The 16,530-nt window shown below is 38.1% G+C and overlaps 1 protein-coding gene across 1 annotated transcript in view; it reads left to right on the top strand.

Moving 5' to 3' along the window:
• The window catches only part of LOC127632664 (leucine-rich repeats and immunoglobulin-like domains protein 1), a 57,430-nt gene that overhangs the window by 16,712 nt on the left and 24,188 nt on the right, over positions 1-16,530 (top strand). The window contains exons 2-5 of the mRNA XM_052111382.1: positions 4,966-5,037; positions 7,789-7,863; positions 15,575-15,712; positions 15,837-15,980. Coding sequence (XP_051967342.1) covers positions 4,966-5,037; positions 7,789-7,863; positions 15,575-15,712; positions 15,837-15,980 — 429 coding nt within the window. The remainder of the gene's footprint in view (positions 1-4,965; positions 5,038-7,788; positions 7,864-15,574; positions 15,713-15,836; positions 15,981-16,530) is intronic.

Here is a 16,530-nt window from a genome sequence, read left to right as displayed (position 1 = left end):
TGTACATGAATGACAAAATTATCACAAGCCCCTTTTCTAAATGTGTGACTCTTTCGTTTAATGACTACGTATCATGTTTTCCTGCCGGTCTCATTTTCAGCCCAGAACATTCTGCAGTGGAAACTAATATTAACATAAGTCAGTACTCAGTGTATGACAAGATGTTCTTTTGTGTTGAGCAAGAAGAGAGAGTGGCAACATTGGTTCCATTATGCTCCTGCAATTTGCAGGTTGTTGAGAACATCTAAAGCAGATTAACGACCGGCGTTCTACATGGTGTGCATGGTTTTCTTGACTGTATTCATGCCCCCTGGCGTTGCTTGTTTTAAGCAAGCCTGCAATTTTTCACTTTGCTTCAGTATAATTAGGTAATTGCTTCATTTTATAGGACTGTAATTTTGTTATGTTCACCCCTGTCAGACAATTTCCTTTAGGGCATCTCACCCAGTGTTATTATCTCCTCACACAAATGCATACACAGGCAGAGCCTTATAAGTGGTGCAAAAATTTTTTTTCCCTGTTTAAACCAAATAAAGTAATTGAGTAAATTGCTTTGCTAGTTTATGTAACTTTACCTCCACCACTTTAATAATAACAAATTGAGCATAACATAGGCTATGTGTATTTAAATTAAAATAAGAGTCATTAATGAGATTGTATTGTTATTTAACAAGTTAGTTTTTTCATTCATTTTTAGACAAAGACATTGCCCCCATGAACTAGCTTGACGAGCAGTTATTTGAGGTTTTATTAGGGGGTGGGATATTCTCATTCAAGAGTATTTTATTACAGTGCAGTATGAGTAATCATCAATATATTTGATTATTCCTGGAAGAAATTGAATTTCAGAGAATTTGTACATTTCATATGCATATTTTTGCTAAAAGTTAATTTGGTCAATGTCTAGGTCGGAGTACACTAGCAGACCGCTAACAGGCATTTTGTCATAAATTTTATTTTAAGGGGTCTTTAAATGGTACACATGGTACATTGTTTCTCTTCAATTTTAGATGGAGGAATGATACAACTGAATGTTGACTGTAGCACAGGCCTGTTCTATCTCAGGTCTGCATACATTTAGCTTCACTGTATGCGACTGACAGCTCTTGGTAAGAAACAGACACGTTAAATACTGTGTAAGGCAATTACGCCCCTTTACAACTAGGGATGCACTGATACCAATTTAAATCTTCCGATTCCGATATTGAATATCTCAGTATCGCCCGATCCCGATCCGATACCAGTGTTGTTTTTTTGCATAATCAATTTAGAATATCTTTACATTATTGTGTGGAACTAATTGGGATTACTCTTTAATATGTAAAGAAACACAAACCTCTACTACATATTATTTCAATATAGATGTAGCTTATTAAGAAAAATGTGTTAACTAAAATACTGAATAACGTAGCAGCAAAAATGTAACAGTTATTACATATAAGTCCGGTAGAAAAGAAGCCGTTTTTGTTTGTTTTTATTTGCAACATTTTCTCAACTTTTATCAGGACTTCTATTTTTATCAGGAATTTGATCTCTATTTTGTTCAATTTAGTTGTAAGATATCAGCTCACTTTTCATTCACACAATTATTTTTTGGAACCCATTCAACTTAAATATTATTATAATTTGTAAACAAATGATGTTGATAATAATAATAATAATATATTATATTGTAACAATTTCAATTGTGCAACTTTAACTTTTAAACCCTCACGCTTTTATTTTGACATTCTAAACTCTCCAGGAAGTCCTGTATGTGTCTGTTTGTATGCAAGTTCACTGTAGTTTTATTAGCTTCTTATTCAAATTCTGGTAAAAAAAAAAAAAGCACCTCCAGTGTCATTCTAAATGCATATTATAAGTGAACCGAACTTTAGAACATCTACATCTGAGATGATGTTCGTGAGTAGTGCTCAAATATTGCGCACCGCGTGAAGGCTAAAAATAGCCACTAGTGTTTGTAAACAGAGCAGCGCCATTCACTGACGTGCTGGAGCTTATATATTTACTTATTAAACGCAGCCTTTTGTGATTCACAGAGCTATCACACTTCTTCAAGTGGCTTTGAATAAAATGCAGGAGTCATATGAACTACTTTAATTATGTTTTTATGGTTCTTTTATGTCATCTTTTGAGCTTGACTGTAATGAACATTACTAACACACAGTATCGGATTTGGATCGGGCTCGACGGACCGATACACAATCCCTCTAAAAGCTTCAGTATCGGAGCCGATACCGATCCAAGCGTCCCTATTTACAACCTGCTACAGCCCCACGAAACTCAAAATCATCTCAGCAGACAGAAAGACAACAATCCAATTGTGTCTTTATAAGCACCGATGAGTGGCTAACCCTATGCCATCTAAAAATATCGGTGTGTATCTGTATAAATTAATCAACAGTGCCAATAAAGCTTTTAGTCAGTCAGTTGAACATAATCCCGCTGTCAATAGATGTATGTGTTTGTGGGCAAAATGGCTTTCTTAATGCATTTTACTAGTTAAAACTTTCTTTTGGACTTTTTATTGACCTAAAACTGCCAGTCACTCATTGAATGAATATTCAATGTTGCCCCGTAGACAAGTGCATAACTGTCAATGCATTTGTTTGTTTTATAAATTGAGCATGAGTCGAAACTGTTTTCCATTTAAGGATTGCATGGCACAGATGCCCTGAAAAGAACATAACTTTTATATTTAACCAGGAATAGTCAAACTGTTTGATTATTTGAAAAGGTTTGAGATCGGAATTGTGGCTTAGTGGTCAGTGCTCTAGCCACGTTGAGCTTTTGTGTTTATGTGGGAAATGCGAGTTTGAATCTGACATGCATCTTGACCCCATTCTGGAGCCCCTTAGGTGACGGGGAGGGAAATTATTTTCTGAAATAGTTTGGGGTTTTCCAATAAAATGTTTTACGTTCGCACACAAATTTCATTTAAAAAAAAAAATTAAAATGTCGGTACATTGTTACTATAGTCATAGATACTGCAGATTTACTATATTGAATAATGATTATGATTTTTATTACCATGGTTTTGGTTTTCCTGTATTATTACTGTGGTTTTACAATGACTATCATGGTTAAACATAAATATTGTTACTGTAGTAAAACATTGGTACATTTTGTGGGTACTATAATTTTACTACGAATCTGATAACACAAGAAAATATTTCAGAAAATACCTTCCCTCCCTGTCCTCTAAGGGGATCCATAATGAAAGGTTTGAAAGAACTGCCAAAATGTCAATACTCCTCCAAAAGATCCAATCTTGATTCAGTCAAGGAGTCCCTTTGTAACCAAGTCAGACTATAAACAATGTAGAATAGTGCAGCCCATCCGAAAATAAAATCTTAAGCTTGCAGTAGCCAAGGAGTGGAGGAAGAAACCACATAGCTGACAGGAGCTTAAAGATCACAGTGCCATTAATCTCAGTCATTTCATCAAGAAGAGCAGGAAGCCAACGCTCTGCCAAGCCCAATTTGAAGCCCTTGGACGAGTCCTCGCCTGAACCATGCTGAAATGAAGATGACGTGCTGCTTAAGGAGGCTGTTGATGTTACTGATTTATGGGTCATAAGTGTCTATATAGCATGTTTCAATGATGGACCAGACTGATAGTTAGTGCACCGCCTGGTGTGTTGTTGAAAGCTGGTGCTGGCACAGTGCGGAGAGAGGATTTAGGGTGCTTGTCTGCACGTAGGAGAAAAATCTTTTTCACGTCACCGCTTTTTACCAAAGAAATAGTCATTTTTACTATTATTAACTCCTGACTTTAGTGTTTTAGTAGTTATGGTTCTGAAATTATAATTTGTGCATATTTATTATATCAGATATTACAGTGCATGTTACAATTTGTATGTGGTGTCTTACTACAAATTAAACATGATGATTGCTTATTTTGCAATACTCTACATCGCAATACTTAAAAATAACTTTAAATACAGGACAAACAAATCTATAAACCAAAAACAAACAAAACAAGTTTTGCATGTGATTATGTGAAGTGTAGGTGTGAGGTTGTGTTGTGTGTGTGTGTGTGTGTGTGTGTGTGTGTGTGTGTGTGTGTGTACATCTCTATTCAGTATGTATGTAAATATATATCTAAGGCAAGCTGTGGAATAAAGAGTACAGAATTTATTTCATGTATAAAAATAAAATAAAGGGAGGCATACCGTGGGGATACGGATACGGGCCACCATTCTGTAGATTTTGCTGTTTTTATTATAAATGTTTTTATCTGTGCACGTTATTAAAAATATAGTTTGCCCTCTTAATCTTTAATAAAAAACAATAGAGCTGAGTGACTCAGTCAGGCTTCCTAAGCAACCAATTGGCCCGGTTGCTAGGGTGGGTGGAGTCACGTTGGGTTAACCTCCTCGTGGTCACTATACCCCACTCTCGGTGGGGTGCGTAGAATAGCGTGAGACTCCACACGCGCTACATCTCTGCGGTAACGCACTCAACCAGCCACGTGATAAGATGTGTGGATTGATGGTCTCAGACGCGGGTGCATCTGAGATTTGTTCTCCGCCACCCCGATTGAGGCGAGTCACTACACCACCATGAGGACCTAGAGCGAATTGGGAATACCAAATTGGAGAGAGAAAAAAAATCAAAAACAATAGTAAACTAAAACCTATTACCAATTTTTTAAATGGAACAAGTTGTTCGACATGTCCTAATTTATTATTAGGAAATCAAAACGGCATACTGAACAGTGCTCATGAAGGCACTTCAGGGCGACTTTATTTTCATGACCAAGTATGAGAAAAGGTTTTTAGGGTGATAGACTGAGTCTGCTCATGAAAGAAATGTGATCATTTTCATGTCACCACATTTTTGAAGGAATAGTTATGAGTTATCACAGTTATGAGTGCCTGACTAAAGTGTTTTAATATGTTTCTCTCTCTCAATTTCCCCCTCCTCCTCTTCCCTCTCTTTCTCTCTCTCTCTGTTCACTCAGAAACCTGAGCCACAACAAGCTGGCGGCAGTCGATACGGACATCCTCTCCAAACTGCCCTACCTGAAAGAAGTGTGAGTAGAACAGTCCCATGTCCCCATCATGTATCAAGCACTCAGACACTCACAGTCCAATCCTCCTTTAGATCTGTCCAACATCAGCTTTATATCTGTCCCTGTTTAACCAAATCAATAAGAAGGCTAGCAACGTTTCCATGACTCTAACCGAATGTTCTAGGGTTTTGTCGGCCTTCACAAAGTTTAGAACCAGCACTTGTTTTCCCCCTAAAAGACTGCCGTTTTAGATTAATACAGATTCAGCTTTCCTCAATCTAAAACTTTAAGCATATGCTTTATAAGATGGATCGGAGTTCAACATAAAACGTTTTTTTGTGTCTAGGTGCTGGTAAATGTTAAGGGTAAAATAAAAAACACTACTAATCCTTGCTAGAAAACATCCCCTAAAGGAAAACCCTAAGGAGAGGGGCAATTGAATGAAGTACATTAAATGGTGTAATGATGTTAATTACATCCATTACCCACAATCAGTCATAAATCATTTTTAAGTGTGCTGTCAATTCTATTGCATATTTAAGTGCTTTTCTTGGTAGATATTGTCCTGAAAGTGGTAGAGATTGGGAATAAAGAGGTTTGCTATTATAAGCGCCTTCCATCATCACCCGACACCAGCCACTAACCTGCGTTGTAAATATTTAATACATCGAGGGACTTTGTCTGGCCATAAGCCAGATGGGCCTACTTTCTCTCTCAAACTCTTTCTCTTTTGCTCAGTCTGTAAGGGACCAAAATATCCTTATATAAATGAATAGTTATATTTATTTAATAAATATTTATTTAAGAACAATAACTAAGTATGCAATATATTTAGCTATAAACATATATTTAATATTTATATTTGTTGTTTTTTTTATTCATGAATACGTTTAAAACAAAAGATATTAAAGAAATATTCCAGGTTCAGTACAAGTTCAACTCAGTCAACAGCATTTGTGGCCTATGCTTATTAGCACCAAAATAAAATTGTGACTTGTCCTTTGTTTATTAAAAAAAAGATGCAAATATTTCAGTTACAGTAAGGCACTTACTGTATAATGGAAATGAACGTGGCCAGTCCATTAACATTAAAATACACACTGTTCAAATAGTATATTCTCAAGCATAAACGTTATACGTATTAACCTGATTTTAGTGTGATAAAATCTGGGATTTACTAGTGTTTTGACATTTACCAGATCACAGTGTTTACCACCATTATGTTTTCACTACAACAAAATTTTAATATTGTGTATTACTTTACACAAATAAGGTTAGAGAGTGATTTTATCGCACTAAAATCATGTTAACACAAATAATGTTTCAGTCTTGTGACTATACTTTTGAAACTGTATTTGAGATTTATGGACTGACCCATTCAATTGCATTGTAAGCACCTTACTGTTACTTTGTTAATTTAGTTGTATCTTCCTCTCAAATACAATGACAATTCTGCTTCGTTTCAGTTGAAGTCAGAAGTTTACATACACTTAGGTTGAATTCATTAAAACTAAATATTTTAACCACTTCACAGATTTAATATTAACAAGCTATAGTTTTGGCAAGTCGTTTAGGACATCTACTTTGTACATGACACAAGTAATATTTCCAACAATTGTTTACAGACAGATTGTTTCACTTTTAATTGACAAGATCACAATTCCTGTGGGTCAGGAATACACTAAGTTAACTGTGCCTTTAAGCAGCTTGGAAAATTCCAGAAAATTATGTCAAGCCTTTAGAAAATTAGCCAATTAGCTTCTAATAGGAGGTGTATTGAATTGGAGGTGTACCTGTGTATTTTATTATTGTTATTTTATTGTAAAGCACTTTGGTTAATACGTGTTATTTTTAAATGCGCTATTGAAATAAATGTGTCAATATGTCAGATTAACGAGGGGCGAGATTAAATCAAGATTCAACATCATGGTACAAAAACTTTGATTTCGATGGTGCTTAACTTGTTTTGAACCTGTAAGTAGATACATTTTTATTCCTTTTAATGTATCCTGTTACCATTTAAAAAAATCAATTATTCAAGATTTTGGTGGCATTATCAATATGTACTGTATACTTTCCTCTCATGTAATTAAAGGGATTGTTCAACCAAAAATGAAAGTTCTCCCATCATTTACTCACCCACATGCCATCCAATGTGTGTATGACTTGCTTTCTTCTGCTGAACACAAACAAAGATTTTTAGAAGAATATCTCCGCTTTGTAGGTTCATACAATGCAAATTAATTTTGATCAGACCTTTGTAGCTCCAGAAATCACATGAAGGAAACATAAAAGGAATCCAGTAGACTCCAGTGGTTAATTCCATATCTTTAGATGTGATATCATAGATGTGTGTGAGAAACGGATCCAAATTTAAGTGAATGTGAAAGTGGAGATTTAGAGTAAAAAATTACATATATATTGTTATGTTTCTCACCCACACCTATCATATCACTTCTAAAGATATGGATTTAACCACTGGAATAGTATGGGTTACTATATGTTTGCTTAATGTGATTTTTGGAGCTTCAAAGTTCTGGCTACCATTCACTTGCATAGTATGGACCTACGGAGCTGAGATATTCTTCTATATAATCTTCGTTTGTGTTTTGCAGACAAAGGAAAGTGATGCACATTTGGGATGGCATGAGGACAAGTAAACAATGAGAGATTTAAAAAAAAATTGGGGTGAACTATCCCTTTAAATAAATCATAATATAAATAAATTATATTAAGCCATATGTAACCTGGACTATTTGTTTTGATTGTTAGGAGGCTTCACCACAATGAGTTGACATCCATTCCTTCATTTGGAGACAGCGCAGAAACAATCGTTACACTCTTATTGTAAGTGTCATCTGCTCAGACAGCACTTTCTATTCATGTGACAGTCAACTCATTTTGTTTGCTTAGAGTTGACAGTCATGCTTTCTTTAAGCAACAATTCAATTGTTGCAAAAATGTATTCCTTAAATGATCAATTAGAACCTTTCCATTTCTTAAGTGTTTATTTTGTACGCATTTATGATATTGTACAACTCATTTTGCGAAATGCAGGTCTTACTGCAAATAAAACGTTAATATCCCATATTGCAATACTTTATCACAGTACTTAAAAAATTACTTGACCAAGTATCATAATTCAAGATCATGGGATCCCTAAACATTCCAACCCCTAGAAGATTGAGCTCTGTAGTACTGGCTGTGGTTGTGAAATTCAGACTGGTGGGATTGCCTTTGTCAGCATTGCTCTGGAGAATTACCACCTTATTAAGGGCAATCACATGATGTGGGTGTATGTATGTTTTTGGCAGTAAGACTGGGTCCTCCCTCAGCATCCAGGTACACATTTGTTTTTCAGGCTCCTCTAGATACCATGTAAAATTTGAGTTAACTAGTATGTTCAGATCTAACATAACAAATCATGTTCAATCTGAGCAGGTCTGTAGATCTATCAGTACCCAGGTACAGAACACAGGTTTGCCTGTATCACTTTTACACCCTCTGATATCCCAGCAGTGATCTGTCTTCTGCATGGATCGGGTTTCCATCTGTAATATATCTCTTCACTACCAAATGTGCCATTCATTTGAGCAGTAAAGCGATCAGTGTCTACTGCGGTCAGTCGCACTGTCATGGTGTGACCTCATTGATTTACAGTTAATCATCAGTATCTCCCAGAATCTGTGAAAAATATCCATGTGCTGATGACTGGTCAATTGATTTAAAGGGATAGTTCACCCAAAAATGGAAATTCTGTCAGTGTTTACTCACCCTCATATTGTGACCTGTCTGACTTTGTTCACCATTCACTTGCATTTCACCTTTTCTCCATATAATGAGCATACAATGAACATGATATTGAGGTTGTCAGTCCATAACATATTACTAAACACCTCCTTTTCACCTCCACAAAAAGTAAGAAAGTCATACAGGTTTGTGAAAAACATGAGGGTGAGAAAAGGATGACAGAATGTATTGATTTTTTTTTGGCTGAACTATCCTTCAAACAGGATTCAGAAATGTTCCCTAATGCCATTTGATATTGACTGCTGTTACACTGCCGAACTGCACTTAAGGACATTGGAGGCTGTTGGATAGGTTGGGATGGGGGTGTTCAATTGGAGAATGTAGTTCCAAAGGGAAGGGTGCTTCTTTTTTTGTCTTTGGTTTAAGGCCTGTTGCTATGGAGTGCCTTTGCATATTGGGAAGAGCTTGTCTTTTTTGAGCTGCACAACTGAATGCAGTAGAACGCCCAGCTGTAGCTGTCAATCAAACAGTTTACTGTAAAAAAAAAAAATAAAATGGGGGAGGGGTCAATCGTAAGGGCTTGTGGTCCGTACGATATCGTTGGCTACATATTCAGATGGAAAGAGAGATGGAGAAAGGGTATCAAAGGGCATGAACAGAAAGAGAGATAGTTCTCAGTTTCCATCTGCGAGGAGCACCTGACCCCTCTCCTGCTCTTGACTCTTTTTCGCAAAGCTGCTCCTCTCCCTGAATTCTTCTCTTCTGAGTTCACCAGCTGGAATGATGTCAGACAGCAGCCCCCTGTGATAGAGCCACAGAGCCAGCACTAAAATACTGCAACGTCTGTCACCAACACCAACTCCTCAATGCCCCATTTCATCTGAGAGGGACAGGGTTAGCCACAGAGAATTCAGTACAGCATTTAAACAGTAGCTCTCTTTTTCCCTCTCTCTCTTTAAGTGTTTAAACAGTGGAGTTGCCATTCTACTGATTTAAATCTTTTCCTGTGACCATTAACAGAGCTGAATTACTTAACAATGTGCTGTGTGAAATATGTCTTTTTAACATGTCTTGTAACTTTGAAATGATAAGGTAATTCAAATGTGACATGTAATACAAATGCACATAGAAGAGTCATTTTAGTAATTTTTTATTTACAGTATATGCACCTAAATAATTAGCCCAATACATAGTAATTAATGGCACATTTTTTACAAAAATATTTGAAAGCAGTTAAAATGTCACTCGCTAAATGTTCCTTGACACATTTTTAAGTGATGGCACAAACAAATTGTTTGAAACTTCACTGAGGCAATGTTATTAAAATTAAAATATGTCTGACTAAGGCCACATCCACACTAATTTGTTTTCGTTTGTATGGGGCATTGATTTTGCTCTGTTTACACCTCTTAGCCACACTGTAACTTTTTCGAAAAAGCTCTCCTTGACCATGTACTTTGGAAACGATGATGTTAGGAAACCGTAAACTCATTAGTGTGGATGTGGCCTGATGCCTTGTGGACATATGCTTGTCTCCTTTCATTTTTTGAGTCGGCGAATAGTCTGCAACACATGGTCTTGTTGTGGGTGTGCTTCTGTGACACACCCTGACTCATCCCAGATGCCAAGACGGATTTCAGAACTCCTTGAAATCCAGACGTCTTGTCGTCATGTGTGAGCACTGTCCTGACAAGCAAGAGTCCGGTAGTAACCAACATCCAATTAAATTGCGAGAGGAGGGGGAGGTAGGGGAAAGCGGAAGCTCCAAGAAAAAAAATACAACTTCAACGCAAGTTGATCGCAACAGAGGAGCAGAACCATGTCCTGTCATGCATCTAGTAGAACAAAGGTAGAATAAGAGAATATGAGAAATGTTGCTCAAAATGTACTTACATGTGCTAAACATATTAAAGTGAAATGTTCATCCGCCATTGCATGCAGTACACGTTTGCAAACTTTCATTTGAGTTTCGTTCACTGAGACTCCTTTGTCGTTATTGCTTTGATATCATAAAATATGAAACTACTCTCTAAAGAAACAGAATATTTTGGAATCTTAATAGCCAAAAGTGCATTAAATTATCACAATGTTCATGATGCATTGAAAATATCATGAATATTAAACCTATCACCCAGCTCTAGTGTGTGTCAGCTCAACGGTCTCTCTCTCTCTCTCTCTCTCTCTCTCTCTCTCTCTCTCTCTCTCTCTCTCTCTCTCTCTCTCCACTCTTTGAACACCCTTCCCAAACCTCCTCTACCATTTCATCTTCTTAATTTTGGAGTTTATCAAGCAGGTAAGCCAATCAGTGCTGCCTAAAGCAGCTAACCTGCTGATCCTCTGTGTGCTGCTGCTTTGGTTGTATTAAGCGTCAGAGACATTCAACTCCCACACTTTCTTTCGATACAACAACAGACACCGACACTGATCCAGAAGATTTTTGCAGACACAGGTCTGGGATGGCCAGCATATGAGTGTGGGCCGCTTCTCTCGTTAACGTCAGCATGTTTTTTTTGCCTGGCGAAGGTCACCAGCTGCTGACCTGCTCCTCAGTTGAGTCTCAGTGCTCTGCTAGTCATAGGAACATCCTGTAGGGCGGTGAGCACAGCACTCATCCTTATCCATACCCTCTGTCTGTTTATTCAGGTGGGACATTGGGGATACCCCCTCCTTTTCTTGTTCTCCTTCCTGCTGTCTTGCTCGCTCGCGCTTCCTTTTTTTCTGTCTTACCATTGCACTTTCTTTCTCACAATTCCCACCCAGAATTCCAGTTAAACGGTCAAGCCAGGGAGCATCTGCATGTGGACTGGGTCTCCTCTTCACTGGGAAAGGCCTCATTGGTCTCTCAGGCTCCCACTGAACACCTGCCAGCAGACAACCAGAGCAGAAATCCCCTCTCGGTCTCAACGGACCATGTGTTTATTGTGAGATTTGCGCAGAACTGGGGATCAGAATAAGAAGTCTTTGTTGTTCTAGTGCTGACTCATCTTCGCTGTATGGGCCTGTCTGTCTGGGCTTTGTAGGAGTTCTGGCCTACATTGATCACAGTGCAGGTGTTGGGGAGTCAAGCATGACTAGCTAACCAATGGAGATACAGTGGGTACGGAAAGTATTCAGACCCCCTTAAATTTTTCACTCTTTGTTATATTGCAGTCATTTGTTAAATCATTTAATTTCATTTTTTTTCCTCATTATTGTACACACAGCACCCCATATTGACAGAAAAACACAGAAATGTTGACATTTTTGCACATTTATTAAAAAAGAAAAACTGAAATATCACATGGTCCTAAGTATTCAGACCCTTTGTTCAGTATTTAGTAGAAGCACCCTTTTGATCTAATACAGCCATGAGTCTTTTTGGGAAAGATGCAACAAGTTTTTCACATCTGGATTTGGGTATCCTCTGCCATTCCTCCTTGCAGATCCTCTCCAGTTCTGTCAGGTTGGATGGTAAACGTTGGTGGACAGCCATTTTCAGGTCTCTCCAGAGATGCTCAATTGGGTTTAAGTCAGGGCTCTGGCTGGGCCATTCAAGAACAGTCACGGAGTTGTTGTGAAGCCACTCCTTCTTTATTTTAGCGGTGTGCTTAGGGTCATTGTCTTGTTGGAAGGTGAAGCTTCGCCCAGTCTGAGGTCCAGAGCACTCTGGAGAAGGTTTTCGTCCAGGATATCCCTGTACTTGGCCGCATTCATCTTTCCCTCGATTGCAACCAGTCGTCCTGTCCCTGCAGCTGAAAAACACCCCCACAGCATGATGCTGCCACCACCATGCTTCACTGTTGAGACTGTATTGGACAGGTGATGAGCAGTGCCTGGTTTTCTCCACACATACTGCTTAGAATTAAGGCCAAAAAGTTCTATCTTGGTCTCATCAGACCAGAGAATCTTATTTATCACCATCTTGGAGTCCTTCAGGTGTTTTTTAGCAAACTCCATGCAGGCTTTCGTGTGTCTTGCACTGAGGAGAGGCTTCCGTCGGGCCACTCTGCCATAAAGCCCGACTGGTGGATGGCTGCAGTGATGGTTGACTTACTACAACTTTCTCCCATCTCCCGACTGCATCTCTGGAGCTCAGCCACAGTGATATTTGGGTTCTTCTTTACCTCTCTCACCAAGGCTCTTCTCCCCCGATAGCTCAGTTTGGCCGGACGGCCAGCTCTAGGAAGGGTTCTGGTCATCCCAAACGTCTTCCATTTAAGGATTATGGAGGCCACTGTGCTCTTATGAACCTTAAGGGCAGCAGAAATTTTTTGTAACCTTGGCCAGATCTGTGCCTTGCCACAATTCTGTCTCTGAGCTCTTCAGGCAGTTCCTTTGACCTCATGATTCTCATTTGCTCTGACATGCACTGTGAGCTGTAAGGTCTTATATAGACAGGTGTGTGGCTTTCCTAATCAAGTCCAATCAGTATAATCAAACACAGCTGGACTCAATTGAATGTGTAGAACCATCTCAAGGATGATCAGAACAAATGGACAGCACCTGAGTTAAATATATGAGTGTCACAGCAAAGGGTCTGAATACTTAGGACCATGTGATATTTCAGTTTTTCTTTTTTAATAAATGTGCAAAAATGTCAACAATTCTGTGTTTTTCTGTCAATATGGGGTGCTGTGTGTACAATAATGAGGAAAAAAAATGAACTTAAATGATTTTAGCAAATGGCTGCAATATAACAAAGAGTGAACAATTTAAGGGGGTCTGAATACTTTCCGTACCCACTGTATTTCAGATACAATTGAAGATCTTCAAGGAACTTCATTATCTTTCATGGAGAATATTTAAGTTTCATTTTTACTCTGTTTAAAGGCCAGGGTATTTTTTTCCATTTGCCGCTCAGTCAAGTGCACTGTTGCACATTCTGCCTTTCAAATTGTACTCTTTAGACCGCGAGTCCACGCAGGAGCACTATGACTGCTTTGTGGTACTCTTTTAGCACTTTCAACGGCAGGTGCACACGCCAAAGACAAAGATAATATGTATGTGTGTCTAGAAAAACTTGACTGCATGCGTACAGTCCATGCATAATGTTCCGATGACGAAATTTGCACACAGAAAACCGAAGTATACTTTGGCCTTAAGAGCACTTATGCTATAAAGAGCGATCCATAACTTCTATGGTGACCAACCTTTTCATTTAGAAACCTTAAGTTAACATTTCACAGATACTTTTATTCAAAGATACAGTACATATATTTTAGGGACAATCTTGAAAGACCTACTGTACATTGGTACAGGGGTGAAAACTGGGTTTGAAAACTTGTAGGTGGTTTGAACTTACAACCTTTTGACCAGCCCAGATCTTTGAGTACTATGACACGCTACCCCACATTTTGAGGTGGTAGTTCAGATGTTTTATAGACTAGTTTGTGAACTGTAGATTTAACTGTTATTACATCACACCAGGCCCATGATCAAAATTTGACAAGGCAGCATTGATCCGTTTTAAGTGGTTATGACTGCAGGGACATTAGCCATGTCATCATGGAGCTGGCATTAATCTGGAAGAATGAAATGTATAGTAATTAGCAGCAAGCTTTCAACATATCCCACATCATTTCACATTCAACCTTTTATTTAGTACCATGTTTGAGAGAGGAAGATTAGTACTGTCCCATCCTCCAGTGTGGAGATTGCTTTCTCTGAAACTACCCCAAAACAAATTCCAGATGTGGAGAGCCTTGACCTCACCATTCCTTCCATGGCCGGCAAAAACAAGTGTGATTCTTAAGTCAGCCGCTTTCTCATGCCTCTACTCTAAAGAGGCAAAGAAAAAAGGGGAAAAGACAGAAATCTAAAGCCCCATGAGAGAAAACAGTTATTTGAAATAGCTGTTCTCTGAAAGAACTGTTCACACCAAGTCCAAAATGACACCATAGTATAAAATGCTCGCTATAAATTTCTCGCACCAAATCTACTCAAACCAAAAGAGCCCAAAGCAGAATTGACAAAAAGCTTGAAGACCTATCCTCCAATGATAAAAAAAACCTTCAAATTATCTCAGTATGAAATTGCTTTTTTCATGACTTTGTGTGGATATTCCATTTGGCAGTGCTTAAAGCCTTATTTTATGTTAGCAACACCAAACACACTCCTATTGCCGCTGTCTGCAAAAAGTAAATTAACATACAAATATTACAGACTTTAACTTCTAATGCTAGGGTAGATGTAAATCCATTCATGTATGGCCAGAAAGAGTAATATGTTTAGTCAGTTGTTAATCTCTTGTTGTGCCCAAAGCTATATGTACAGCAACAGATATACACAGGTTTAAATGAATCTTTCATCTGACTGATATTTGTCACCATAGCTGGGTTTTTGTTTGGGATTCCATGCTATATGTGTTTGTGCGTCTGTATGCGTGTGTTGACAAATCAAGTTACTGTATGAAGCCACAGTCACTTGGCACTTCTGAGGGCGTGTGTGGAAACAAGTGTCCATTGGGCTTCAAAGGCCTATTGACACATTCTCTCCGAAAAGAGTCTCATGTGGTTAGAGCAGCCAGCCACCTATCAGCGCAGATATGTGGGTCAACATATGGTTTTGTGTAGTTACACTGTCTGTATGCTAATAAACCAAAAAACACTGGGATAATGCGACTTACAAATTGTAAGTCTAGAGTAATCAAGGACAGATCTATGGTCTTAATCTTTGTCAGCATGTTGGATTTGTTTTACCTGATATGTACAGACAATAGATAGATTCATTTGTTCAGTATGTAATCTGTCTAGAGACAATCATTGGAGGTTTGTACAGCTGTGTATAGCGTTAGATTTAATAAATGTGCTAATTTTTTTCCCCCTTTTAGGCACAATAATAAAATCCAGAGGGTGGAGGGGAGCCTGTTGCAGAATTTTTCTGCTCTGGAGACTCTAGATCTGAGTAATAATGACATCACAGAGCTGAGAGAGCACTGCTTCCCTTCAGGATTACCAATCAAAGACCTGTAAGAAACACACTCAGTCTCTCTCTCAGATAGATCTGTGAACACCGGTCAAATCTTGTGTTTTAATTAAGTGCTGTAGTCTTTCAAAATCTGTGGTTTGATCTGTAATATTTCTCCTCTGCAGGTACCTGAACAATAATAAGATTGTTCACCTGGAGTTTGGGGCTTTTAAGAATTTTGCCAGGAGCCTGCAGGTCCTCAGACTGAGCCGGAACAGACTAACCCACCTTCCTGTTAAAGGCCTAGAGTTGCCCAAGCTCACACAACTGTAAGTGCATTATATACTGTGTATAATGTATACTGTACATTATCTGATAGAAAGAAATAGTTCATCTACAGTACTAGATGACCAGAGACATCAAGATCTTTAAAGTCCAAATCATTTTAATGAATTTATTTGTTTGGATGGTTTATGTAATGAACTGGTTAAAAAAAAAAAAGGTAATAATTTGAATCAGTTCAAATAGAGAAGGGCAGTAGGGAAATGTTCATTTAGGCTTTTTTTATATGGATTAGCACATTTTCTAGTATTTCCGATAAATACTGCTCTGATTGCAGTATTAAATAATATCAAGAGATAGTTAGGCCTTAATATTTAAAAGGATATTGTCCATTTAGATAGATTGTAGGGTAGGTAACCACTATTGTAAAAATGTAGCTGCATCAGACTGCATCAAAAGACAATGCTTTGTTCCTCAGGTAGACAGTCTCAAACTGAATCTCTGTGTGCATGAGGCAACATAAGACACACGTCCACAAACACCTGGAGCGCATTGCAATATCCACAAAGCCACTGCTATGTTGCTGAGAGGGAGAGT

This window comes from Xyrauchen texanus, chromosome 39 (assembly GCF_025860055.1).
Source record: "Xyrauchen texanus isolate HMW12.3.18 chromosome 39, RBS_HiC_50CHRs, whole genome shotgun sequence".
Lineage (NCBI taxonomy): Eukaryota > Metazoa > Chordata > Actinopteri > Cypriniformes > Catostomidae > Xyrauchen > Xyrauchen texanus.
The sequence above is the reverse complement of the archived record's forward strand: the minus strand, read 5'-3'. Positions and strand labels throughout refer to the sequence as shown.